This window comes from Melospiza melodia, chromosome 3, assembly GCF_035770615.1.
Source record: "Melospiza melodia melodia isolate bMelMel2 chromosome 3, bMelMel2.pri, whole genome shotgun sequence".
NCBI lineage: Eukaryota > Metazoa > Chordata > Aves > Passeriformes > Passerellidae > Melospiza > Melospiza melodia.
The window spans coordinates 6,928,549-6,955,253 of record NC_086196.1 but is presented as its reverse complement, the minus strand read 5'-3'; the positions used below and the strand labels follow the sequence as shown (position 1 = coordinate 6,955,253).

The following is a 26,705-nucleotide window of genomic DNA, read 5'->3' as shown; positions in this document are numbered from 1 at the left end:
CCCATTACTATTTCTTCATTTGGATTTTTTTTCTTTTTAACCAGAGAAACACTTGATAAAATTCTTTTGTTCCAAACTGTATTTCCTTTTAATTGCTGAGCACCACTGCTGGTATGTGAGAGACACAGAGCATGGGCTGCATGTCCAGAAGGAAGTCTGCTGTCTGTGACTGGGCAGGGGCCACCTGAGGTTTCTGGGGCTGAGCACAGCAAATGCTTCCCCTCCTGCCTTTGCTCAGCACTCTCCTGTTGTTGCCCCAGGCTAACTGCCCCTTGCAGAACGCAGGCTCTCAGCAAGTCCTGATAGCCAGTAGCAGCATTACAATAATCCATCAGTCCCCTTGAATATTTGTTGCATCAGCTGGGCTACAGAAATGCATTTCAGGCACCAAACTACATATCATGTGAGCTGTGTGATACCTGATTTCTTTAGGACAAGGTCTTTTCCACGCTGGGACAATGATTCATCTCATGTACTTCAGGCATTTAAAAATTGTCTACAGCTGTACCAGTCTGACTTTACAGCTAATGGAGAAAAATAAGAAATACCAAAGGATGATTCACCTCATCCTAAGATAAGATGTCAAAAATAGGTGAGCAAAATTGCCCTTCAGACATAGTTATTCCTGTACATCAATTATAAATGGAGCCTCAGGAACTCAGGTTAAGTAGGGAAATCAAGTGACTAAAACTGCAATGATTTCCACAATATGTGTCCCAGTTTTTTCATCACCTCCAGTTCTGTGAGAAACTGTGAGGCCAATTGATGAGCAGCCTTATTCTCCAGGCAAGTGTCCTCGCCTATGATCCACAGAGCAGCAGTATTTTGCAAAAGTTATGCTAAGAGGTCAGTGACTCCTTTAGATTTGTTTTCACTAATGGGTTTAATGACAAATGAGCATGGAGAACTGTGAAGAAACTTGGTGGGAAGAAAGTAGACTGAGTTACAAAGTTAGGGAATTGCCACCCAAAGCTGAACTTTCATAAAGGTCATTTTACCTGATCTGCTTCTGGCAATGTTCAGTGAGAGCAGAGGATGAAGTCTGCAACAGCAAAGTGCTACCTGACTTCTCAGGCTAGGATTTCCATGGAATTGGGTTTTGTATAGGTCTTCTGCTGGCTTCATGCACAGGGGCAAGTATGGCTCATAAAAGCACAATATGCTACTTCCTACCCACCGCAGGTTTTCAAATTGTCTCCACAAACTATAACTCAGACATCTCTGTGTACGCTCATACTGGAATGTGATGTGGCAATTAAGCCTGAAGAGAAGCTAAGAAAATCCAGTAGTGGTTAAAATTCTTATGTATTCAGAAAGCATGAGTCAGAATGATATTATCTCAGATATTATACTGCTGCCACAGTCACATAACTCTCATCAGTATGAACAGAAGTCAGGCACCTTAAAGAGCGACAATACTCCACAGAGAAATAGAACAGAGCTTAAAAGTGAAAATAATTTTCCATAGCTGTATCAGTTGTCTAATTTTAGTGTCATCTTGAATTATATAGTATTTAAAGTAGCATGAAACAGCAAGAATATTAATTCCTGATGTCAGAGAGAAGAGTTCTTTCTGGCAGGTTTTAATGGATCTGCTGTATCACATGGAAATTTCTTCCAGCTAGCCAGGAATAAAACCATGTACAAAGCTTACATTCTAACCTTGCAATAGAACCAAATCAGGGTGACAAATTCACAGTTATGCTAAAGCCACATGTTGTGGTTACTGTCTCTTCTAAGACCCTGCTAACACTTTATGATTGTTGCTTATCCATTTTATAGCTCCCAGAAGAGCGCTGCCTCTCAGTCGAGATGAGACACGACCTCTGCTTGAACACCAGCCTGCTGGTTAAGAGCTGCTCTGAAGTCACAGCACAATGTGAGTGAAGCCAAGGGTTTCAAGTGGTTACAGTTATCCAGCACTGCATGCAAGTACTTTAGTTTATTAAGTGCTAAGTCAACACATAAGAGTTTTTAGCACAACTGATGTCAAGAAGGAGAAGCAATGGGACAAAATGAAGGAGAAGACACCCAACCACACTTAGCCATCACAGCCATGATGATGGAAGAACATACAGCTGCAATGGCCACACTGCCAGCACAGAAGCAATTAATTGTCAGGTTAATTTGAGACAGGAGATGGTAGCAGCTTTTCAAGTCTGCTCAGGAGTATCTCCCAAGGCCAGGAGCCACTCACTGGGCACTGCAGGGGAACCAGTCTGACAGGTCCCTGGAGACCGTGGAGAGGGAAAAAGAGCAAACCTGCGGATGAATAGTGTTTTGAGACAGAAGTGTCATAGTTAAACTATATGCTACAAAGACAATACGATATATCCCACCACCAGAAATGGGTCAGGGATTAGGGCCGCACGTCTGCCGTCTTGGCAGAAATCAAACTCCAGCCTGCCCTGGGACTTGAGCTGGGTTAGGTACCACTGCCAGTGTCGGGAGCAGACCCAGAGTACAAATAACACAATGTGAAATGGCTTTTAAGAAACTGAAAAGCGGGTCTAATTCAGGGAATCCTGACGAGGGTCTCAGCTTTGAAGCGCAGGAGAGAATGGGACCTGCGCCGGCAGCCACCTGAACACCCCGGAGGCTCGGCGCGGGCAGCGGGCGGGCGGGCGGTGCCGGGGCCCGCGGGGCTCCAGCCGGGGCGCTGCGGCTCCTGCGGCAAAGCCCCCGGCCCTGCCTCACGCAGGGGAGCGGCGCCGCCGCCCCGCTTACCCCCGGCACGGCTCCCCGGCCCCGCCCGGAGCTGAGGGAGGGAGGGAGGACCCGGCGCTCCCCGCCCGGCGCCACACGGGGGGAGTTTCCCCTCAGCGCGGGCAGGTGGGGCCGCTCCGCCGCCCGCCCCGCCTCAGCCCCGCGGGGCAGCGCGGGCAGCTCCCGGCTCGGCCGGTGCCCCTCGCCGGCAGCCGCCGCCAGCAGCAACAGGTCCGTGCCCGCTCCTCCCTCCGCCTGCCAGGCGAACAAAGGGGCCGAGCGCGGCCCCGCGCCCGCCCGGCCCCTCCGCCAGCCCGGCCCCTGCGCTTCAGCCATTTGCCTCGCCTGGCACCGCGGCGCCGCTCGCCGCCGCCTCCCGCTCCGCCGCCTGGGCCGGGCGGCGCGGCCGCTGCGCTGCGGGAGCTGCTCCGGAGCGGCGCGGGGCTCGTCGGCCGAAAGGTGAGCGGGGAGGCAGCGCGACGGGAGCGGGGAGGGCTGGTGCCGGTGTCTGCCGATATCTGCGGTAAGCACCGCGACGTGGAGCCGCGGTAGCCGCGTGTGAGTGAGATGGGTTGCCGGAGCACTGTCAGGTTTAATCGTGTTCCTTTTCTCTTTCCTCTGGCCCCCTTAATCCACCTCCTCTGGGCAGCGGGGAGGCCGGGCATATCCCCACATCCCTTCTCCATATGTCGCAGAGGAGCCAGCCCTGATGCCTGCGTATTTTATTTTATTTTATTTTATTTTATTTTATTTTATTTTATTTTATTTTATTTTATATCCTGCTGACCTATTGAAAATGGAAATGACTCTCTACACTAACGTTTAGGGATGTGTAACAGCAGGAGATTGCTTCCCGCTATAAATTCTTCATGGCGTGCTGCTCCATCCTGCTAAAAGCAGGCGCAAGCCCTGGGTGAGCATACGCGTGCAGGATTTGGCAGGGTGGAAGATGCTTCAAAAAAAACTTGTACTGAATTTCAGTAGGTAGATTTCTATGTCTGGTGATTTAAAGCAATAAAAAGCAGACTTCTGAACCCAAACTTACACACAGCACAGAAAATGATAGTATTAAATCCTATAGCCAACTTTTTTCACCCATCAGAAAAAAATAAAACCCTCTAGAAATAATAATATTTTGTAAAGCTTTTCCACAGCAATTAAACCAAACAATAGAAAACTGGAGCAAAAAAACTAAGGAAAAAAGTAGGGCAATAAAAAAATAGAATAGCAATAAAATAGAACAATCTTTCTGTATGATCTGAGGAGCAAAAGGGCTTCTCTGTTTTCCAGGGACTTAACCATCTGTCTCCCAAAAAGGAATTAAGTGGAATATTCATGGAAAATAATAATTAAATCGTCAGTTGTATTGACAAAGCAATATTTCCTCTCTTGTTTAACTGCTTGGCCCGTCCTACTTGTTCTGCATTCTCCTCCTCCCAGGACCCATCACACAGCATTTATTCACTCTTTAATTAGGACATCCAGAGCATGCCAGTGGGATGCTCTGGTCGTCCACTGCTAATGCCACTGTCTGGTGAGACCCTGCCAAGAGCCAAGGACTGGTCCTGTGCCTGCCCCAGCTCCTCTGTGCTCTGCAGGACTCGCTCCTGGCAGTGGAGCCACTGAAGTCAGTGGTGCCCCTTTGAAGCTGGAGTTTGCAGGACTGCACCTTGATAATATCAAAAGGCTGAAATCTGTAGTAGCTTCCTTTCTTTTACAAAAGCTGTGTTTGCATCACTTTTCAATATAACAAATAGTCCAAAGAGATGGACAGACTTGAAATGTCAATAAATATTAGAGCACCATTATTTGGCAGGAACATTCAATTAAAGTCATTAACTGGCTTTACTATAGTAAAGCAGGATTATAGTATTTAGGGCTGGCCTGGGTTACCATAGAGACAACGATGTGGTGAGATGGCTGCATCCAGATCCTGCTTACCAGGGGTTTCAGCATCCTGTAGTGTCCTGTTGCAAGAGGATATTAGGGGCAGCTGACTGCTAGAGAAGGGTATAATAAAACATGAAAGGAAATCCTGCAATTTCTTTTAAGGTAGAATTAAACTTTTTTTTTTAATACTTTTTTTTTCTTGGTGGGATCCTTTGTGGATTTTGCAGGTATTTTTCTGTTTATCCCTACTGACACTATACAGCATTGCAGTTAGGAGTCTGTTTCTTGCCTCTGAACAGAAGCAGAGAAGTCATTTTATGCCACTTCACATCCTTGAAAATACCCATTTAAAAATGAGCTCATTTTCATTGTATTTTTTCTCATTAGCCTTCTCAGGACATGACATTTTTACTCTTGGTGTTTTATTTTTCGGTGAAATTGTCATCATCTATTGTTTCTGCTTGATGTTTGGTCTCAGTGTTGTTTTGTCAGGGAGCAGGCATGATTAGTTCCTTTCATTGGAGAAGAATTACTTTATAGCAGTTCAGGGTTTGACAACCAGTTTAACCTGATGTGTGACTGAGCTCTCATTGAGCAGGAGGGGACCCTGCTCTTTCCCTAGCCTGGGCCATACATTCCTGCCCAGTTCCCTGTGCCAGAACTCTTCACCATGTGACAACACAGGGAATCTACAGAGATTTTGCCTTCTCCTGCAGTTAATTAAGCAAGCACTCAGTTTACACTGCAGATGTTGGCATTACCAGTGGAGTTAGCCCTGTGAACAGAGTGTTTAAATCTGTGTGTAACTCTCTGCAGGATCAGGACCAATTGATTGGCAGTGCTGCACCCTTTTCTTCATCCTAAAGTGCTCCTTGGATGCTAACTGGCAGTTTTGGCTTCAGAAGGATTACAAGACTGGGTCAGTATTGTATATGGGTGATTGAGTGTTATTGCAAAAAAAGGAGCTGGCTGGGTGTTTTTATTCTGCACTGCACATTTGGTACTTCCCAGTTTCTTTTTTATACCTCATCAGTGAGGATGGCAGGATTCATGATTGGTTAAGTCAGTTTATTTAATGCAAAACAAGCATGAGAAAAAATCCAGTGGTTCTGCAGATTTTGTACCGTGTGTCAGGGGGAGAAGAAAGATGTGTCACATAAATGCTTTTCAGGTGGGATGTTTCACAGGCTGCCATTGCTGTGTCTCTGGGTGAAACAGACAGATTGACAGCCTTTTTTAACTCACTTGGACACACACCAGAAACCACAATCTTCCTATACAAATCAACATATGTTGGTCAAGCAGCTTCCATGCTGTTATGTAGTCTGTCACAACATGATTTGCATTAATTGAAGTTATTTTACATTTATGCATTCATAGATTAGCACAAGCTCTTAGTTGTTTTTCTGGACACTGACTCCTCCAGGAGCTCCTTAAGGAGCTAGGTAAGTTTTGCATCTCAGCTTTGGATCTCTAACTGCTGGCAGGCTCCTGGACTTCTGAATCATTTCAAACTATCGACCTGTCAGAGTTATACAATAGTTTTGTTTTTTTCTTCTTGGAAGCAGTTCTGTTTTTTTCTCTTTCCCCCTTTCTTGTAAGTAGATTGAAAAAACAGGGCCTAAGCTCTGGAAATGAACTCTTATTTCTGCAACCCATATTTGAGGTGTTAGACAGAAAGAACTAAAAGCCAGCCCTTTGCTGTGGGAGTGGCAAGTGAAACAAATGTTCTGATTCTGTCAGTCAAAGACAAATCCATTCTTGGGAGAGTTTTTCTCTTATCCTGTAGCTTTCTTTCATCTTTTCTTTTTACTGCAACTCCCTGCATTGCTTTAGTTCAAAAAAAAGCTACCGTTTACATTTGTCTGTACAGTTGTGGTGGATTAACCCTGGCTGGATGCCACGTGCAAACTAAAGCTGCTCTGTTACTCCTGAGCTGGACAGGGGAGAGAAAATAAAGTGTAAGTCTCGTGGGTCAAGATAAGCACAGTGAGTTATCACTCTCCAGTTACTGTTACAAGCAAAACAGAGTCAACTTAGGGAAATCAGAGTAGGATAATGAGAAATAAACCCAAATCTTAAAAACATCTTCCCACCATACTTCTCTTTTTCCCTGGCTTAACTATACACTTGAATTCTTTACCTTTCCCCCTCCCGCAGTAGTACAGGGGGAGAGAGACTGGGCATTGTGGTCAGTTCATCATGTTGTCTTTGTTGCTTCTTCTTCCTCACAATCATCCCCTGTTCCAGCAAGGCTGAGGGATGGGATGAACCATGGGAGAAGGTTCTCCACAAAAGTCCTTCCTATGGGCTGCTGCTCTTCACAAACTGCTTCAGCATGAGTCCCTCCCTTAGGGTACAGTCCTTCAGGAACAGACTGCCCCAGCCAGGGCTCTCTGTGGGGTCACAAGTTCTGCCAGCAGATCTGTTCCAGAGTGAGCTTCCCACAGGGTTATGGTATCCACAGTGTCCCCCTGTTCCAGTGTGGGATCCTCCACAGGCTGCAGGTGGATCTCTGCTCCACCATTAACCTCCATGGGCTGTAGGGGCAGAGCTGCCTCACCGTGGGCTGCAGGGGACTCTCAGCTTCAGTGCATGGAGCACCTCCTCCCTCTCCTTCTGCACTGACCTTGGAGCCTGCAGATCTGTTTCTTTCACATATTCTCACTCCTGTCTTCTCTGGCTGCACTTTGCTCCTGCGCAGTAGCTTTTTCCTCTTCTTAACTCTATCATCATGCCAGAGGCACCACCACCATCACTGGTGGGCTCTGCCTTGGCCCCTGGAGGGTCTGTCCTGGAGCTGGCTGGCCCTGGCTCTGTCACACGTGGGGAAGCTTTTGGCAGCCCCTCACAGAAGCCGCTGCTGCCACGGCTGCAAAAGCCTTGCCATGGTAAGCCAGTACAACAGTGTAAGAAATCCAGATGCTCGTGAAGTTAATTGGAATTTTCCTGGACTGCAGTGGGGTTGGGGTTTAAGGTCATGTCAGACTCTGGTTTGATCAAAATTCTCTGTGAAGCTCAGGTGGCAGTTTCTAGTTGCAGGCTACTATCACAAGCCTCATTCTCTTCAAAGCCATGGAAGTGAGCAGTACACAAACATACTTCTTCAATAGCAATTGATAATTGAGTTTTGAAGTTTGGTTTCCACAATACATGCAGAAACAGCAAAAGTAAATGTAATTTGAGTGTATTGTGTGAGCTTTGGAGTTTGTGTCCCAAGAAGTATTTAATTTTGATCTTAGGAAAACGAGGGCAAAGACTGTTCATGTGCGTTCATGTGATAAAATTCACTGGTGCTGCTTCCTTTTGTTCAGGATGAGGTCTGTACCAGTCATTCTCTGTGAATGACCTTTGAGACAGGCAAGAGAGTTGGAAGAATCTGTTAGTCCAATACCTGGATAATATTTCTGCCAAGGCTTGTACCCCCAAAATCAGGCAGCTTTTCACGTGACAGTGGCTGAAAAACCTCAGTATCTGGTTTGAGATGTTGCTGATGTGTATCTAAAATCTTTCTAGAAACAATCAAAGTTTAGACTTCTGACTGAAACATCAAAATCTCGAAACGGTCAGAACCACAAGCCAGGATCCCTGAATCTAAGCTTCTTCTCATGCCTCCCAAATCATAACCATAAAACCAAACATCTCTCTGTGTTCAGCATTCTGATGTAAAAGTCTTGCTTCTTATTCTGGGCCCTGACTGTACACCTCTGTGCAGATTGCAAACTAATAAATGCAAGGATAGCACTGTGACTGTTGAACGTGCTGCATATTTAACTACATGCATTAGCAACCCTTTATTCTGTAGCACTTGAAAATGACAAGTTTGAGTCATGGATTAGTCATACATACTACAGTATTTACTTCTACTCTGTGTCAAAAAGTCCTAAAGCAGATAGGACAGTTCTGTGATCATAATCACCCTTCAAGGTTGTGTTGCCAGTTTGGATGTCTCTTCAGAAAGAGCAAGGATCATTTTGGGGAGAGAGAATTCCAAAGTGAAAAGCAGCATGTACATTTCTTCAAGGTATTCAGGATGATCTATTTGACACCTGCTTTTCCATCCAGGACATTGGCCAGAACAGAGAAACCAGATAGACGTGAGGTGAATGATCTGAACAGAACAACGTTTTGACCTAATTCATCCAAAAGTTACTGGCTTGCTACAGGAGTAAAATTCTTTGGCCTTTTCTTGCAGGAATAAGATTAGATAACCAGGCAATCTTTTCTATCCCTTTAATTTAGATACCTGTTGGCCTCATTCAATGGAAAAACCCATTATAGTGGGAGATACTGAATTGCCTGCTCTAAATTCTTGTTGTAGAAGTAGAGCTTAGTCAGAGAAATTAGTGCCAGAAAACCTTTCCTGAACGCTCAGGCTCAGCATATGAAATTCACATTATATTAAAAAATGCTATGCATTCAAGGCAGAAAGTGTCAGCCCATGAAAATAAGAGTATTTTAATAGAAATCTATTTTATTTTTGTCTCAGAATGGTCAGCAAGTGTTAGCTTCTACTAATGTAAACAGCATGCATTACACTCAATTTTCTCTTCTTTCCCTTTATAATTCCAGTGATTACATAAAGTCACTTAATACTTTTTTAAGCCCTCCAGTTGCATCATTGCTGCTAAAAGCATTCCCATTGTTTGGTGAAATCCGGGCTGACAGCCTTCAGGTACTCCTGATAGTAAAGGCTTGCTGCAGAAGTACCTATGGCTGCAGCATGCATTTCTGCTTTGAGATCAGCACAAGTGGTTTTCAATCCCAGCACAAGACAGAGTGGCTTAGATCTCCAGGCAATATAGCTGAGCCCTGATCCTCCAGAGGCAATGGGAAGAAGTACAGAAACTTTGTTTTTGGCAGGGAGCAGAACCCAGGATTCTTCTTCCTCACCCTCAAAAACATTTTTTATTGTCTCTCTGAAAAGTAGTAACTGCTTTAGTCTGAAGGACTGAAGTGACTAAAGTCTATGAAGTGACCTTCATAGACTTGATGGTTTGGGCACTTGGTTGATATTCAGGCAAAGGAAGGGGTAGTGACAAGTTTCCCATGGGGCTTGGTCAGAGCTCTAATTGTTGTACAGAAAGGCAGAGTAGCAGCAAAAGTCAGTATTGCTGTCTTTTAAAGTAATTCAGGTATATTTTGCAGAGGATTCTGGGCTGAGGCTCCCAAAGAAAGAACTGAAGTCCTGTCATGGCACAAGCTAAGGACTTCATCACCATGGTCTTTACTGGCTAGCCCTTGGTAGCTCTCATGCACTTATTTTTGAGGATCCAGATCAGTTGGCATCTAATTGTACCCACCCATGCACATGTGTGCAGAACCTGTGTGTATGTATGTTCCAGATTCCATTCCAGGAGCTGGTTTCAGCATTGCTGTGCAGCTGAGACACAGCATCAGTCTCTCTTGCAGGAGAGCTGGGAGGTGCATCCCACCCACAGATAAATTCTTTGTGGGACTATGGCCCTATGCCTATCCACCTTGGCCTGATTTTCATGAAATAAAATAAAAGAAGTCAAACTCCTGTGAGTAACCTAGTAGGTCACAGTTATAGGACCAACAGCAAAGTACACCAGCAGCATTTCTGCCCTGGCAGAGAGAAGCCTGTGCAAGCTGATTCCTTCTTTCAGATTAGGGCTGTCATGCTGGAGGCTTTGCTCTGCTATCTCATCTGGCTGTCTTAGGTCTTACATCTTTGCTCCATTGCCAGCTGCCAGATAAACCTGCCCTCAGAGTCAGCCTTTGCTGTGTTTAGCACTGTGCCAGGCCTCTCCGTATTGAATCCAGCCCAAGGTCTGTGTAGAGACAATGTCTGCAGGAACCTGGAATTTTTCTTGAGATCAAACTGCCTGTAATATAATTTTTAGTTGCAGCTAAACCTTAGTTTTTAACTGTAAACCTTAAGTTTGAGGAAGTATCTGGGCAAAGAAACCATATATGAGCTCCAGAAATGGGAAGGGTGCCATTCATCATGTATCTAAAGGACCTCTGCCTTTCTTAGCATCACTTACTTAATTTGTCAATAAACCAGTGAAACTGTTCAGTTTCTAAAAGTGGGGCTTTTTTTTTCTCTTAAGTACCAGATCTAGAGTTTGTCTGACAAAAAAAGTATTTTCATTATTGCCTTCTCTAGAAGTTTTACTTTCTCTTCCTAGGTGTAAGTCTCAGAAAAATGGGACTGTTTCCTTCCCTCTGAAGTCTGTTGTCACCTCTCACATTCATTCTTTCTCAAGCGCAGTGGTGACATAGTTTGGCAAATTTCTGGTGCTTTGGGCTCTTCATTCTGTATGTCCTTTCCATAATGATATAAAAGCAAAATCCAGTTTTATCTTAGTGAGGGAATTTAATATCCTCCAAAATTGTTACTCCGTCTCCTGCATTACACGCAGTACAGGGCAGGTGTGTTGGCAGCGTGTCGTACATTTGTGGAGATCAAGTGCTGTTCTGGAATGCAATACCAAAATGAAAAAAATCTACTTCGATTTTCAAAAATCTCTCTAAACTGATTTGCTGGTTTGCTTGACTTGGCTTCTCAGTGGATATTCTCCTCCTTCTTTGTTAGCACCAACATTGCCAAAGTGTTTGTAGAGACTTTGAATACGTTTGCAGTTTTTTGGCAATACAGTTTAATACTGAAAAGCATTTCTGCAGTCAACATTACCACATTACAGTACATTACACACTAATGCTTAAATGAGGCTTTTAATCGTGACAAGTTGATGCTTTGCTTCAAGTCAGTGCTCCTGGTGTGTGGCAATTTTCAGAATTTAGGGTCAGAAAGGATTTCTAGATCAACTAGTCTGCTCTTGTCAAATTTTATTTACCCTTGCTTCCCAAGTGCCTTCCAGCAAGGCACATACTCAAGATCCCTTTCATCAAATCAGAATAAGGATCTTGCCATGTCACATGAAATGTCCACGTAGATCAGCACCCTGCCTCCCACATGAACCATAGTTGGGTATTGACAGAAGTGTATGGCAGGATACAAATGTGTATTTCTTCATGGGATACTTCTTTGTCTTTGGATATTTATACTCTGACAGTTTTCTCACTCAAGATCCTTCTAAGCTGAATGCACTTTTTGGGTTTTATTCTGTAGTTTCTTTGAGCCCATCCTTCACTCTCCCCATCAGTTAAACTTTAATTAACCACAATATGCTCTAGCTGTCTTTTTTCCTCCCCCTCAGCAGCATAAATCTTTTGCTTTGTTTACACTTACACTTGGTTTGCTTAGGGTTTCTTCACCAGCCTAAGAAAGCCTTCAGCATGCAGAATTTTCATGTGCCTACACTTGTGCACAGTCATCAAGTCACAGAGCAAACATACCAAGCCCTGAAGAAGTGTCAGCTCTGCATTTCTCAGGCTGACTAAGGCTTGCTGTACTAGTTCTCCAGGCTACTAGCACAAGCCACATTTCCTCCAAAGCCGTGTGGCTGTTAGAGGGTTTCTAGGCTAGGTATCACCTTTTTGCTTGGGAGCTGGTGTGCAGCATGGAGACAGAGTAAGCCTTTGTCTGGTTTCAAAGTGCTGTTCTGAGTCTCTCACTAAAGTGGGGGTTTTCTATGTCTCTGAAATTCTTGGGTAATCTTCTCTGTCTTCACAGATTTTTAAGTGCTACTTCCAAAATGTAAAGCCTTAAGCATACATGCTTCCATCCATTCAACCACCATGTTCCACTGCAAACCTACTAATGCTGTAGAGGCAAGGTAACATTTTCCCTGTGGGTATTCTGTATTTCCCAGCTCACACATTCAAGGACTGCATTTATCCTTTCAGCTGTAGCACCACGCTGGTATGTTTGGTACTGCTGTCAATTTAATGGAGTCTTAGCTGTGCCCAGATATGATGAAAGCAACCAAACTTCAGTTTATCACAGACAGGACCACGTGCTCTCATATTTAGAAGTGTAGCTGTGAGCCCATGTGTAGAATTAGCAGCAATTCTGCATAAAAGGTTTCATTACATTCAGTGTGGTGTTGCCACGCCATACTTATCTCTTGACTGTAGTGCATTAGTGATAAAAGCACCACATCAGCCCTGGAGTTTTTCCCAAAGGTATTGTAATCATTCAAACCTTGTTTCTGACTGTTCTTTTTTTTTTTTTTTGTTAGACTTTTCTTTCCTCTGAGGGATATTGGAGAGAACTTGCACTTAATCTTTGCTAGATTTTCTTTTGTAGGAGTGTTATTTCCTTTTTGTTGTGAGAATTCCTGAGAGACACTACTCCTCCCTAACTATTTCTGAAGAGTCCAAACTGGAAGGAACTCAGAAAGATAGTTTCCTTTTTAGAAAATGTTTGTCTCTATGAGTATAACAGTTAGGAAACCTTTTTCTGTGGTCATGATGACTGTTTAGAACTTGTATATTTTTGGTTTAGATTTGTTAGCTATAGTATCGATTTAATCAAGCTTTTGATAATATTTTTATTATGACTTACTTCCTCTCTCTCTTCCTCCCTGCCCAGACACACACAGCCTTTTCTTCCCCTGAGTTTCTGATGAGGAACTGCTGTCCATCTGTTTCTTGTGTGGTCTGCAGTCATAAGCTGCAATTCTTAAATGTTGATTTTTCTTTGTGGTTGTATGAAAATGTTGTAGTTATGAGATAAAGACCAATTCATACTTCTATTACATATTGTCAAAAAATTACAGCACCTTAAGAGGTCAAAATTTGCATCCACACATGAGTGTGAAAGCAATACTATAAAAGCCATATATCCAGCAGTCAGGGCAAGACACTAGGATTGTAACATACCCAGCTTTAAAAAAGGGAGAGAAAAAACTATTCTTTATATTGTTTTTCTTGAGGTGGCACATTGGAAGATAACTGTATTCTTTTCTTACAAATAGGAGGTTAATCAAGTAGTTAAGATTTAGAGTTTAATTCTGTAATGGGCTCCAGTAATGCAGGACCTTTCAGAGAAATGGCATCTTTATGCTCCAGATGTTTTCCCCATCTACAAAGAGAACATTTTTTCTTCCAAATTTCACAGATCTACTCAGTGACCAGGAGTGTTGCAGACTATTTTTATAAGTATACAAACTACTCTACACTTGACATTGCCTACACTTCACCCTGGCTAGTTCTACTTTCAAGTCATTGTTTAGTTTTTAAAATAAATATAAGGGATGTTATTTCTCTTTTGATGATCCTGCCTCTTTAGAAGCCTTAATCATCTCAATCAGATTACACCCCTATCCCAAGGGACTTCTCTACTGAAGTAAAAGTTCAGCAGTCCAAATTTTTATAAAAGCTTTTTTTCTGGATTAAGGTGGAGCAGAATGGTAGTGTGTCATTTCTGAACTGGTAAGTCTCCTGGGGAGGATAGCCTGCTTATGTAAATTAGAGTTGTTTATGGTAGAGAAGGCACTGCTTTAATTTACCATGAGACTGAGTCAGAGCTGTTTCCATTTGTGAACTGGAGAGAAGTAACCCAATTCCTCCCACATGCACATATTCCCTGGAGAAAGTGGGTCTTGCTAGGGGAGGTTTGGATCAAAGGCTATTGGCACTGCACAAGAAAAACAAGGAGAGAACAATTCAATACAAGCATTTAATTGGATTTTATCAGAAGGACTGCCAAATGAATGCAATGCCAGGAAACTTTACCTGCAGCTCTTCATTACAGTTTCTCTGTCAGTAAAACTGTGCCTTCTTATCTGTGCTGTTACTTGAGCAATGTCTTACAGCATTTGAGGTTGGGGCCACACATTCAGGATATTGTGTGTCATTGCCAAGTCTGTAAATACAGTTCATGTTTGTTGGCAGCTCCTCTGTCCATTAACATTACATCATCCCTAGACCAAACCCATGATAATGAAAACATTTTCAGAACAAGTAATTCAGCTTCTGACTTAAAAGTCCCCAGTATAAAAGGTGACCTCAGTCCATAAGGTACCATGTATTCTCAATAAATTGCTTCCTTTTCCAGTATCTATCCTGTTGGTGACTTTTGAAAAAAATGTTAAAACCAAGTTTATTTTAAGCCAAATGAGATCGTCGGGTGGTCAAATTCTTCTGAATCATCACAGCTATCAAATATCTTCTGCAATTCTGTACTTTTTGAATATTCTGTCTGCCAGAACAGCAGTGCAGCTCTTTGATCACTGTAGGTAAGAAAAGAGTGGAGGAGAAGTTCAGTATTGTCTTTCCATCAGGCCCTTTCAGCATGTTCCTCTTTCATACTAAATCCATGGCCTTTTAACTCAGATCAGTCATGTTGCTCAATAATGGAAAGGTTCCACTACTTCTCTGAATTGTTTTTTCAGTTTCATCTTTGTGTAATTCTTGTGTTTTGTTTTCAACTAGACAGAGGTGCTGGGATTGCTGGAGTGGTCTTTGCTGTCCTGGTCACCGCTGTCATTGGCAAAGTCCTCCAAACCCTCTTCCAGCTTTTCTAAGTCTTCAGCATCCCCATATTCCTTGTTCCTTGTTGCCTTAATTGTATGGTACTTTAAGTCCTTCTCATGCTCAGCATGAAATTCAGCATATTCTTGGTAATTAGCTTTGGATATACCAGAGGATAATTTTCTTCAGAATTCTGCTGCTTCCCATTAGCAATCAATGCTATCAGTCCTTCCTTCTCCTTGCGGTTCCTCAGGGGAATTGTAGTGGGTTAACACAGATGTTTGTTACAAGCTTCTTTATCAATAACATTTCAAATGTGTCAAATCAGACTTCTAAACCAAGCAGATATTTGAATGTCGGAAAAGGTATGATTATGTGCTTGAGGAGGATCTCACTTTTTTTTTTTTCTTTTCCCATTAGCTGAGAAAGTTGAAAAGATAAGTTTTTCTGGTTATTGTTTTAACTACTTTGAATATTCTAAATGGTGATTTTCCTTTGGGACATAATGCCAGAAATGCATTTCACTGTAGAGAGATGTTACTGGTATTAGAGTTACTGTTTTTGACTTTTCACATTTAATCACCCGTACTTCTAATTTTTGGTAGCATTCTCTTTCATTCTTCCTTTATAGTTTCACTCACAAAATCAAGCCATGACCAAGAGCTTGAAACCATCTGAAGCTACTAAATCCTTCTTGTAGGGGGGGTACATAAGTAGAAGTTAGGAGAAGTGGTGTCAGAAGTGAGGTGTGTCAGGAATGGCCAGAATATTGTTAGTTGCAGTAGTTGCTCTGTGTACTGTCAAGGCTTGATGGAAAACAAATTCACATCAGCAGGGATGCTGCCCAGTACATCCTGTATAGACACACTGAGCGTGCACAGATCACTGCCAAGCCTTTTGTCTAGTTAAGACTTTACTGAAAAAACTCAGTAAAGCTTGGCCTACAGACTTTGGGTTTGGACAGCAGAAAGTCTGCCACTAAAGCTAGCCAAAGTTCATACAGTCATAGAAAGTTCCTAAGTCCCAGATTTTTAAACACTTAGATGAGGAATACAAAGTTGGTGAAATCTACGAATGCTAGTAAGTTTTAAAATGCTGTTGTTGTGGCCTGAAAGTCTCCAATACCCAAAAATCAAACCTTAGCATTGATTTCAGTCTAACTGAATGTGATCAAATGGAGTAGAAAGCCCTTTACCAGGCAATAAAGCACCATGAAGAAAGACTGATATTATCATTTAAGTAAAGTTTGCATTGCAAGTATGGGCTTCCAGATTTCCTGTCTGTGTTGGGGATTTCCAGACAATGTCACTTACCAATTATGCTTTCTGTAAAAAAAAATATTAAAAAGTTAAATCTCCCTAATGCTAATTTAACAGAGTAAATGAATCATGTCTGCTAAAAGGAAGCCACAATGCATATTTTACATAGAAATGAGTGTTCCTTGAGGACTGTGAAAAAACTGACAAAGGGAATTTTAATGGAAATTAATAGCCTCCTTAAAAATAGAATCAGGACTGCAGATACTTACTTTATTATATTAAATACATTCAGACAATTTTTATGCATCACTCATCAAAACTTAAACCAAGTTTTAATGCTTGGATCCAAGTCTGGGAAATTCATAAACAAACATGAGGCAAAGAAATGGCAGTTCATTAAATTCTAAAAACTATACTTGTGAAATGAAGGTACAACTGGGTGGTGATTGTGCTGACAGGGACTAACCTACTTAGAGCCATGCCCTCCCTGGATCCTGCCTTTTCCCATGAGAGACTTCATGTTCTAATTATCTATTGTGATTTTTTTTCCTTGCTTCTACTTTTTATTAACAGAATCTTAAAATAAAGACATGATCTTTTTGAAGTCTGATTAACACCTTGCTAATGCTTTACAGCTACATATGCTGCTACACAAATGTGACATTGCTCTTGTCCCGAGTACAGAAAAAATACTTTCATGTGTTTCGTAAACACTTAGGATTATTAGCATACTTGCAGTGTCTTTAAGATATTCTAGATATATTATTAAGGGAGACATAACTTTAATGCTCCCAAACTCCAAACTAAACAGAAAATCTATCGATTTTAAAAATAATAATATTTTTGTTTTAAACAGGGGGAATGCATGAGGAACACTGATATGAAGAGAACTTCTGAAGGTCATGCCAATGAAATTTGGCTAGTGGGGAATCGCCTTCCAGAATAGACTGCGGCCTCAGCCTTCCACTGAAACAGTTGCACAAGGTGAATCCATTGTGATGGTACTCCCAAGCATCTGCCCTTAAAGGAGACTTTTGCTCATCACCCAGCGCAGTGTAGAGACCAGTTGTCGTGAAAAGGATTGCAGTGCCTGCAGACTGCTTAACATTTCTGCAGAGCAACGGGAAAACCAGAATTGCTTTTCAGGCTGTTGAGGTGCTCATCGGGGCGATGCCACGGAAAGCGCTCAGGTTTTCGGGGGTGAGCTAGCGCAGTTGACGCGGGAGGCGGCCGAGCCGCAGGGTGGATTCCCCAGGAAAAGGAGAAGCGGCGGCTTAGCCCCGGAAACCGGCGGCGGCCCCGCCTGCGAGAGCGGGGGCCCCGAACACTGATCCTGGGAGGCGGGAGGTGTGGGGGGAGAGAAGCCGGAGGGGAGCGAGGAAGGCGCGGATGCTGAGCGCTGTTGGGTCTGTCCCGCAGGTGATGGCCGCGCTCCGCACGGGCCAGGCGCGGCGCCGGCGCAGGTAGCGCGGCTCCATGGAGGGCAGCGGCGCGGCCCCGGAGGAGGAGGAGAGCGGGGCCGCGAACGGCGCTCCCCCCCCGCCGCCGCCGCCCACGCCGGCCGCCCCCTGCGGCTTCAGCTCCTCCCTCTGCTTCAGCGCCGCCGCCGCCGAGCCGCAGCCGCCCGCGGCCGGCGGCCGAGTGGTGCAGAACCAGTGGGAGATCAACAACGCCGCCTGCCAGCCGGAGGAGGAGGATGAGGAGGTGGTGGGGCCGCGGGACCGGCCGCCGGAGGAGCCCGACCTGGTGATCGAGGTGTCGGGCCGCCGTATTCGGGCGCACAAGTCGGTGCTGGCGGCCAAGAGTGACTATTTTCGTGCCCGCGCCTCACGGGACGTCCTGCGGGTGAAGGGCGTGAGCTACGGGGCGCTGCGGCTGCTCATCGACTACGTGTACACGGCCCGCATGGGCGAGGTGCGGCACGACAACCTGGCCGAGGTGGTGAGCGGCGCCCGCGTCCTGCAGATGCCCTGTGCCCTGCACTGTGCCGCCGAGGCCATGCGCGCCCAGCTCTGCCTCGGCAACTGCTACCAGCTCCTCTGCCTGGCCAAGAAGCAGCGGCTGGCCGAGCTGCGGGAGGCTGCCTATCGCTTCATGAGCGACCATTACCTGGAGGTGCTGCGGGAGCCCAGCGTTTACGGGCGCCTCAGCGGCGCTGAGCGGGACCTCATCCTGCAGCAGCGCATGGATGCCGGCCGGCCCTGCTTGCTGGTGGCCGAGGTCAGCGACGCCTTCGAGCGGCCGGGTGGTGGCAGCCGGCCACAGAGCCGCGAGAGCAGTCGGCCACAGAGTCCCTCCTCCGTGGTGTCGCTGGAAGAGAGCGGCTCCCTCATTCACTACTACCAGGAGGGCAGCGGTGAGTGGAGGGTGCTGACGCGCCTGCCCGAGGAGGCCAACGCCAAGGGCTGCGCCATGTGTGTCCTCCACAACTACCTCTTCCTTGCAGGGGGCATCGTGACGGGGCCGGTGGGCACTGAGCCCAGGGCCCGCCTTTCCGACAAGGTCTTCTGCTACAACCCCCTGACTGACACGTGGAGCCAGGTGCGGCCGCTGGCTCAGCCCCGCTCGCAGCTCAAGCTGCTGGCCCTGGATGGTTACCTCTATGCCGTGGGGGGCGAGTGCCTCTTCACTGTGGAAAGGTATGACCCGCGGGCCGACCGCTGGAGCCCTGTGGCACCTCTGCCCAAGGGTGCCTTTGCTGTGGCCCACGAGGCCACCACTTGCAACGGGGAGATCTACGTGTCAGGAGGCTCCCTCTTCTACCGCCTGCTCAAATACGACCCCAAGCGCGACGAGTGGCAGGAGTGCCCTTACAACAGCAGCCGGCGGCGCTCTGCTGACATGGTGGCCTTCAAGAGCTTCATCTACCGCTTTGATGTGAGCAGCGGCCGCGGCGGGGAGCAGGGCCCGGGCACGGGCGGCGGCGTTGAGGTGTTCCGGTACAACACGGTGGCCAAGTGCTGGAGCCAGTGCGCCAGCCTGCGGCCCGGCGGCGGCCCCGTGCAGCCCTTCCGCTGCGCCCCCTTGGGCAACACCATCTACTGCGTCAACCGGACCGGCACCCTCCGCTTCAGCCTGGCCCAGGACGGCGAGGTGGAAGCAGATGGTGGGCTCAAGGGCACCTTTGATGGGGAGCTTCTTAAAGCTCCCTTGGATGCTAAGGGTGTCCTCCTGCCCTTCGTGCTTACCCTGCCTGAGAGGCTGGACAAAACAGGGGACCAGGAGGGCTCCCTCCCACTGTAAGGTGGCCAGCCTGGCTCTGGCCTCCTGAGAGGGGAGCTGGGTTGCAGATCCACAAACTCCCGTCTACGCAGGGGGCCTTCTCTGTTGTGTCTGCAGAGAAAAGGGACTTCCCCTTTCCTCCTCTGTGCTCTCAAGATGTTGAGCTGGTTTTAACTCAGCTGTAACTCTTCTCATGTTTGCTGGGCTTTGTGTGAAAAGCCAAGCACACACAAGTAAAAGCTGCTATAAAGGATAATCTCTGGATTATGTTTGTGCCAATCCCCAATCTGAGAAAAACGTTTTTAAACCTGGATTTCTAAAATATTCTTGACAACAGTGTCATAATGGGACGTTAGTGTTGGTTGTGTGTTTACACATAGTTGCAATCTGGGCTGGAGCCTTTTCTGTCATTTTTGGTTTTTTTCCCCTCTGGGATGATACTGAGGGATAAACATTGCTCACAGCATAGTTTAGCTGCATTAAACTAACTATTTCCTGTGTTTAAAAAGTATAGGAAGAACATCTCCATCACAGCCTTTCATTTCTGGTGCAATAGATGGTTTAAGGAAGTTGTGGCACTGTATTAGTCCCAGGAATTTCAACCGCAGATGAGGTTGATGAGATACCAAACTTAATGTTTTAAGTAACACAAATGTGAGCCACATGTTTTACTTGGAATGCAAAGAAAAAAGAAAAAAAAGTCAAGTTACCTTTCTACAATGTGGCATTTTATGGTAGATATGAAATGTTGATATGTTCTTTAATTGAAAAGGCAATGTTTTCTGTATGAAAAGATACTGTTTTATTACTTTTCTTGATCAGAGATTTTGAATTCAAAATGAACTGAAGCTGTTCAAATTGCAACCAATTGACATGACCATGTATGCCACTAGAGCTGGGGAAAATCTTTGTACTTCATATGCTCTTTAATTAACTGCAGGTCAAGGAAGGTTAACCTAAACTAACCTGTGGCAAAAGGCCTTTCCCACTTATTTTCAAGACCATCAAAAGGGGACATGGAAAATAGGAATGTGCTACACATACTATATTGTGCACTAGCATGATGTTACTTCCCTGTCTTTTGAGAGACTGCTGTATTTATTTTGAACTAATGATTGCTGTAATCAATAAGTCCTTGTTAATTGCAGTACGTGCTGATGGCATATGCTGTCATTGTGATTCTAAACTGCCCAAGAGTGCTGCTTGTGGGGCAGCATCCAAATGAGGCAAAACCATACAAAACTTCTTCCTGCCTGTGGAAAGTTGGAGCACACTTTTTGTCATGTTACTCAGAACTGGAAAACATGAAATGTCTACACAGACAGACTATATTGAAAAAGGCACATGCATTTATTTTATACATTTTATATTTTAAAAAAATCAGTAGGCAAGGCAAATGTTTTAGCTTTATGGTAAATCACTGAGAAGCCTTTTCTGAAAAAGGAACCTGTGTTTTTGCTGGTACAATGCTGAACATTCAGCATGGAACTCGCATGGACTGTGGAAGAGAATTGTTTATACTCGAAGCTCTAGTATAGATTCGTATTTTAGAAAGACATAGGGACCTTGCATCAAAAAAAGCAGATATTTTTATGTTTTATTAAGATGTTTTTGTTAAACAGGACTTTAGCATTCTTACACATAATTGCTAGTTCCAAAGGAAGGCAGCAGGCTCTGTCCTATGAAACACCATCTGTACAAAAGAGAATAGTGAACTTCATAGATACTTCTTTCTTTCTCTTTATTGTTTGTCTGTTTTGGTTTGGTTTTTGGTTTTTTTGTTTTTTGGTTTTTTTTTTCTCTTCTCATTGCTGTTGCACAGGGTTTTAGTGCAGCTGATCTGGTTAGTCATTCTATAGAAAACAGTGGTCCAGTCCTAAAGGTTCTTAGCCAAGTGAGCCTGTTCCCTAGTGAGCTAATTAAAGCATCAGCCAGGCAGGAGCTGTAGGCCTGCAGAGTGTGACATTTATCTTAGCCTCAGTACAGGTTGGTGCAGTGGAATTTAACATCCTTCACAGAATATTTGATTTAATTCTCAGATGAGCATCCTTGGAAATATTGACTCTAGATTAAATTACAGCGTTGTAGTTTGAGCAGGAAAGAAAAATTACATGTTTGCTTTCAGCATAATTTTTATGTTAACTGTAGAAGGTATTTCAAGCTGTGTAATGCAAGGCTTAGATGCATACTTAAACTAGAGATGTTAGTGCTAGGTCAGATTTTGAAATAGTAGCGTCACCAGGAACACAAGGAAACGTCTGTTTTATCTTGCAATACAAGGCAATTTCATAGTTCAAAGACTTATGTAGTATAGTTCTTATACTACAGTGTAGTGAGGTATCAAGCCAGGTTTTGCATTGCTGTTAATTAAGCATTTTCATTCTGCTAATCCATGAAAATGCTTCTAAATGAGTTTTGGGAAGTTTCCATGGTTTAAGATGTGACAGTAATCCACAAACTTTTGGGATAGAATGAACCATATCCTTTCTTCCAATATTAATTGCTGTACACTATGAAGAAATACATTTCTACAGTAATAAGTGTTCAAGAAACCTGAAGTGGTTTGTCTTTTTGCTAGCTCCTATTTTTTAAAAAAGCTGAATCAAGTGCTTACCTGCTTTCACTGTGTGCACAGTGTCAGTGGGGAGAGTCTGGGCTTCATTAGTAGCTGTCTATCAATTCTGTTTCCTTTGTACACTGCGTAGTCACAGCCTGATGATTAACAACAGAGTCATGTTTCTAGCCAGATTTCCTTCCCTGTGGCCTCTGTTTCCTCCCTGGTAGGCCTGAGGCAGGTTTGCTGAGAATTGGTTTTTTTCTCCCCCAGGTTTGCTGAGAATTGTTTTCTCCCCCAATTCCATCTTCACAAAGAAACCTCCTCCCGCCTGCCCCCAAACTTGGGTACTAAAACCATAACTTAGATAGTCTTCAGGCATTTAAAGACTGAAATTGTCATTCCAGAACCCTCTAGTTTTACTTAAACCTGGCACAACTGTCTGTTTGACATGTGGAGCTGCTGAGCAGTTCCCCTCCACCCATTTGGAACTGCTCAGAGCAGTTCCACACCTGCCTACCAAGTGGGATACCCAGAAACCACTGATGTAATAGGGTTTAATTTAGGTACAAACCAAAAGGCCAGGCCACCCTCAAGTTGTGTTTGCATGTGTGTTTTGCTTTTAAATCAGCCATTTTCTCTAGAGAAGCCTGAACTGTACTGTGTTTGCATAGGAACATGGAGACCTGTGTGTGCTTTCTTAGCCTCCAAGCATTCAGTCCACATCTCCCACCCTCTGGTTGGTTGTCAATGGATTAAAGGAACTCTTGGAGTTAGACAAGGTAGTCATCCTCACAGAGTGATCTGAGACCAGCTAGACAGACACAGTCTGCCCTGCTGTCTTTCTTCCCCCTGAATCTTAAAGTCCTCCCATTTTAATGGGATGTGCAGGAGATGGTTGCCCTAATTTTTCAGGGAGTAATTTTTCCTCCCCAGACTACTCCTGTTTTCAAGGTTGTCTGCTAGGGAATTTAGGCTTGAATTCCCATAAGCTTAGTGAGGACTGAACTGGGGCCTTGCAGTTCATGTGTGTGTTCTCAAACCTTGATGGCTGCTCAAGAGGTACATGGGGACCACATCCTGTGGCTCTTCCTCAGGGGTGAGCTTCATGCAACCCTCCAAAAGCTCACACACAGGCTCCTGTACATTGAGTTCTGAGTAGATTCCAGGCTCCACCTCCTGGATGGGTAATTCAGCACGGATCTTGTATGAGTTGATGCAATCAGATGTGTTTTCTTTGGAAAGCTTTTGCAGGCAGGCTCTGTATTTGGGGTTACCAGTTTGAGGTGAGCTCCTCTCTATGCTGTACTGGGCAGCCAGACAGGTAATTTGGATTCTTCTCAGGGGTACCATGTTAGTAAAGAGGCATTGCAGTCCCTAACAATGAAATGCCTAAAGCCTTCATTGAACCTAAAACTAAATCCCGATTTCAATAAAGAAATGTGATTAACAGATGAAACTTTACTGTTTCTATCTACTAACTGGTTCTGTAAAATAGAGATCTTAAGTGCAGCAAAAGCATGTGTACAGATTCTGTTTACACTTGAAACTAAGTCAAAAAAGTAATTGGCAAAAGAATAATCCTGTTTGATCAAAACTGGCACTGTTAAGCAACATGGGGAGGATGTTAGTCTTACCCTAGTAATGGCTAAAAATGTGCAGTTGCTGATGTAAATTCTATCCACAGAAAGTTTCTTTGTAAATCAATACCTGGTAAAATTTAAAGTGATGAAAGAATAAATTACTCACATGAAAGCCATACCTCTCCTGTGCTGTTTGATTGGCTCTCAGAGTGCTATATCCCAATTACCACTATTCATGAGTGGCTGTTGCTTTTCTTGATGTACATCATGTATTCTGTTGACTGCTCCGTAAATGTGTTAACCTCCATTATCACAAAACTTAACAGTGTTGCTGGTGCTTTGTGTCTGGACTGATATGTAGTGTTTTCTGCTGGAATTAATCCAGATCTAGAAAGAATCCTATATTTGGGCTTTTTTGTTTTTTTTTTTTTTTTTCCCAGTAGCATTGCTCCTGGGAAACTTAAGAAAACACAAGAAGGGGAAACAGTAGTACTGTTGAGCAGTCATAGTAAAAAGCATTTTAATAATTTGTCTTTTTTCTGCTTTTATTTTCCAAAGTGGATTGGCACTGGTTTAGCAGAACAGCTCTCTTTAGCTATTAGCAATAGTATGAGTACTATTGTAGCAAAGTATGTTTTTACCTATTTCCTGCCTCAGTTCCTACTCTGAGGTAATGTAGTGCAAGTTTGTAATAGTTCCATGCATTTACTAGGTCACTGGAACTATTCTGACTTCATATTACTGCTGCTAAAAGCAGAGATTGACACACAAGCTCAATAAAACTGTGTGCTCAGAGTATGTGATCACACATGTTTCATTTGGTTTGGCCTACTGAATGCTGAGAGCTGCTGGAATGAACCCACTGGTGTTAGGAATCAGCAGGAGTGCTGGTTTTGGCTGGGGTCAAGTTAATTTTCTTCACAGTAGCTGGTATGGGGCTGGGTTTTGGGTTTATGCTGCAAACAGTGCTGATAATAGAGCTGCTTTCATTGTTGCTGAGCAGTGCTCACACAGAGCCAAAGCCTTTTCTGCTCCTCGCCCCACCTCAGCAGGAGGGGCGCTGGTGGTGCACAAGAGCTTTGGAGGGGACACCTCTGGCACAGCTGACCCCACCTGACCACAGGGATATTGCAGACCACTTGTTGTCATGCTCAGCATATAAAGATGGAGGAAGAAAAAGGAAGGGAGGACATTTGGAGTGATGGAGTTTGTCTTCCTAAGTCAACACCTCTATGTGTGTTGGAGCACTGCTTCCCTGGAGATGGCTGAACACCTTCCTGCCCCAGCACTGCTTCCCTGGAGATGGCTGAACACCTTCCTGCCCCAGCACTGCTTCCCTGGAGATGGCTGAACACCTTCCTGCCCATGGGAAGCAGTGTATGAATTCCTTGTTCTGCTTTGCTTGCAGATGCAGCTGGTTATTAAACTGTCTTTATTTCAACCCATGAGTTTTCTCGCTTTCCCCCTTCTGATTCTCTCCCCCAGATCACTGGGAGGAGTGAGTGAGTGGCTGTGTGGGGCTGAGCTGCTGGCTGGGGTTCAACTGCAACAGCATGCTATTTTGGAGGCTAACTTTCATGAATTACTCAAAGGAAAGAAATGGGAGTGAGGGATAGGAGGGAAAAGATGAATTCAGAGTCGAAAGTACCTACTGTATATCCAGTTGAAACAAATAGCAGGGAAGGGAAACTACAGTGGGTACTTGAAAAAGTGATGACTATAGGGCCAGGTTTTTCAAATATTTCTTGAACAGGCTAGGTTTTTTACCAATTATATTGCTACTTCTTACCATTTTACACCTGCAGTGCTTCTCAAACCACCACTGTGTTTAATAAGCTACCTTCTGCAGGAGTCTCTTGCTTTGCTTTCAAGTCTTAGTGGATAAACCCTCGACAAATCTGTGAAATCATGAAATAACAATGTTGATGCTTCCACTTTCAACAGATTAATGCAAATTCTTTAGACACTGTTCACAGTTCAGGTGGATTATATGTGTAACTGATGTATTAACAGTTTCATTTTTGAAGCATATATAGGTAAAGCTTTTTATGTACTCCCAATTTACGTTGTAATGAAATAAATACTTTAAAAAAAGATTATGCTCCCCATTAAGGATTTCTGGGTAATTGTTGTTTTTTTCTTTGTTATCCATCCAATCAGTAAATGGTATTGTATTTTTTCTTATAAAGCAAAGACAAAATTATACAAATTATCAGACAGGTAGATATTTAGGCAGTGTTTCTAAGGCTAAGCAAAAAAGGAATATTTTCATTTCACAGTCCCCTGGGTGTTTGGAACTTGAAATATTCTGCAGTGAAAGCATTTTCCTTAATGCAGATAAGCATATACTCCACTTAATTGTTATTTCCTTTTTTTCTTTTTTGTTGTCAGTATGTTAAAGTACATTATTCATTTATTGAGTTACATGTAGGTTTTCCCAAGATACTCTCCTGCATTATGTCCCACATGTCAGATTTTTGGCTGGTGTAGATTTACAGCAGCATAAGTAAAAGCAGAATCAAATACAATTTAAATTCCCTATTTTGTCTCCTACTTATTTTCTCATCAGATATTTTGCTTGACATGAGGCCATATGACCTGTTTGAAAACTGCAGTATTCATAGACTATGTGTGGTTGCACTTGCTGTAATTTCTGTTATTTCCTTACCTGTTGCAACATGCTTTCTTATATTTTCTTAAGAAGGGCTAAACTCTGCTGCTGATTAAACCAGGGTAAATCTGGAATAGCTCAACCAAACATCTTAGATTAGCAGGTTTTTTTTTTGTTTTGTTTTGTTTTTTAATTTGGTTCCAGAGTTTTGAGTCTGTTATAAAATCACTGGGGAAAACAAAAAGGAAAGCTCTGATCGAATAAGACTCAAGCAGTCAGTCACTTGAATGTGTTTTGGGGTTTTTTTCTTCACTAGAATATAAATTTTTAGCTCTTAATTTTTCTCTGTGCTGTGAACTACACATTGGGAAGTTTAATGGCAATTAAATTTATCTCAAGCCTATACCCCTTCTTGATTCAGTGAACATTTTTCACCTACATCTCTCAGGATGCTTAGGTCCCAGGCTCAAGCTTCAAGTGTAGTCTGGTAAATTATGTGACTGGGCCCAATAACCTGTGCCATGGTCAATTTT

The 26,705-nt window shown here is 43.9% G+C and overlaps 1 protein-coding gene across 5 annotated transcripts; it reads left to right on the top strand.

Annotated features, from left to right (window-relative positions):
- Positions 1-1,477: 1,477 nt before the first annotated feature.
- KBTBD11 (kelch repeat and BTB domain containing 11) lies at positions 1,478-25,687 on the top strand. 5 transcript variants are annotated; one of them, XM_063150722.1, is made up of 4 exons: positions 1,478-1,879; positions 5,413-5,515; positions 17,059-17,186; positions 17,622-25,687. In XM_063150722.1, exon 4 carries the CDS (start codon positions 17,679-17,681, stop codon positions 19,443-19,445), a length of 1,767 nt encoding a protein of 588 aa, XP_063006792.1. In that variant the 5' UTR covers positions 1,478-1,879; positions 5,413-5,515; positions 17,059-17,186; positions 17,622-17,678; the 3' UTR covers positions 19,446-25,687. The 5 variants fall into 5 exon arrangements, with proteins under 5 accessions (XP_063006792.1, XP_063006794.1, XP_063006793.1 ...); XM_063150721.1 differs by lacking the exon at positions 1,478-1,879 and adding an exon at positions 3,101-3,165; XM_063150724.1 differs by lacking the exon at positions 5,413-5,515.
- The last annotated feature ends 1,018 nt before the right edge of the window (positions 25,688-26,705 follow it).

Excerpts from the sequence above, each read along its gene's own strand:
- KBTBD11 (XM_063150724.1), top strand. The coding sequence starts at position 17,679 with ATGGAGGGCAGCGGCGCGGCCCCGGAGGAGGAGGAGAGCGGGGCCGCG.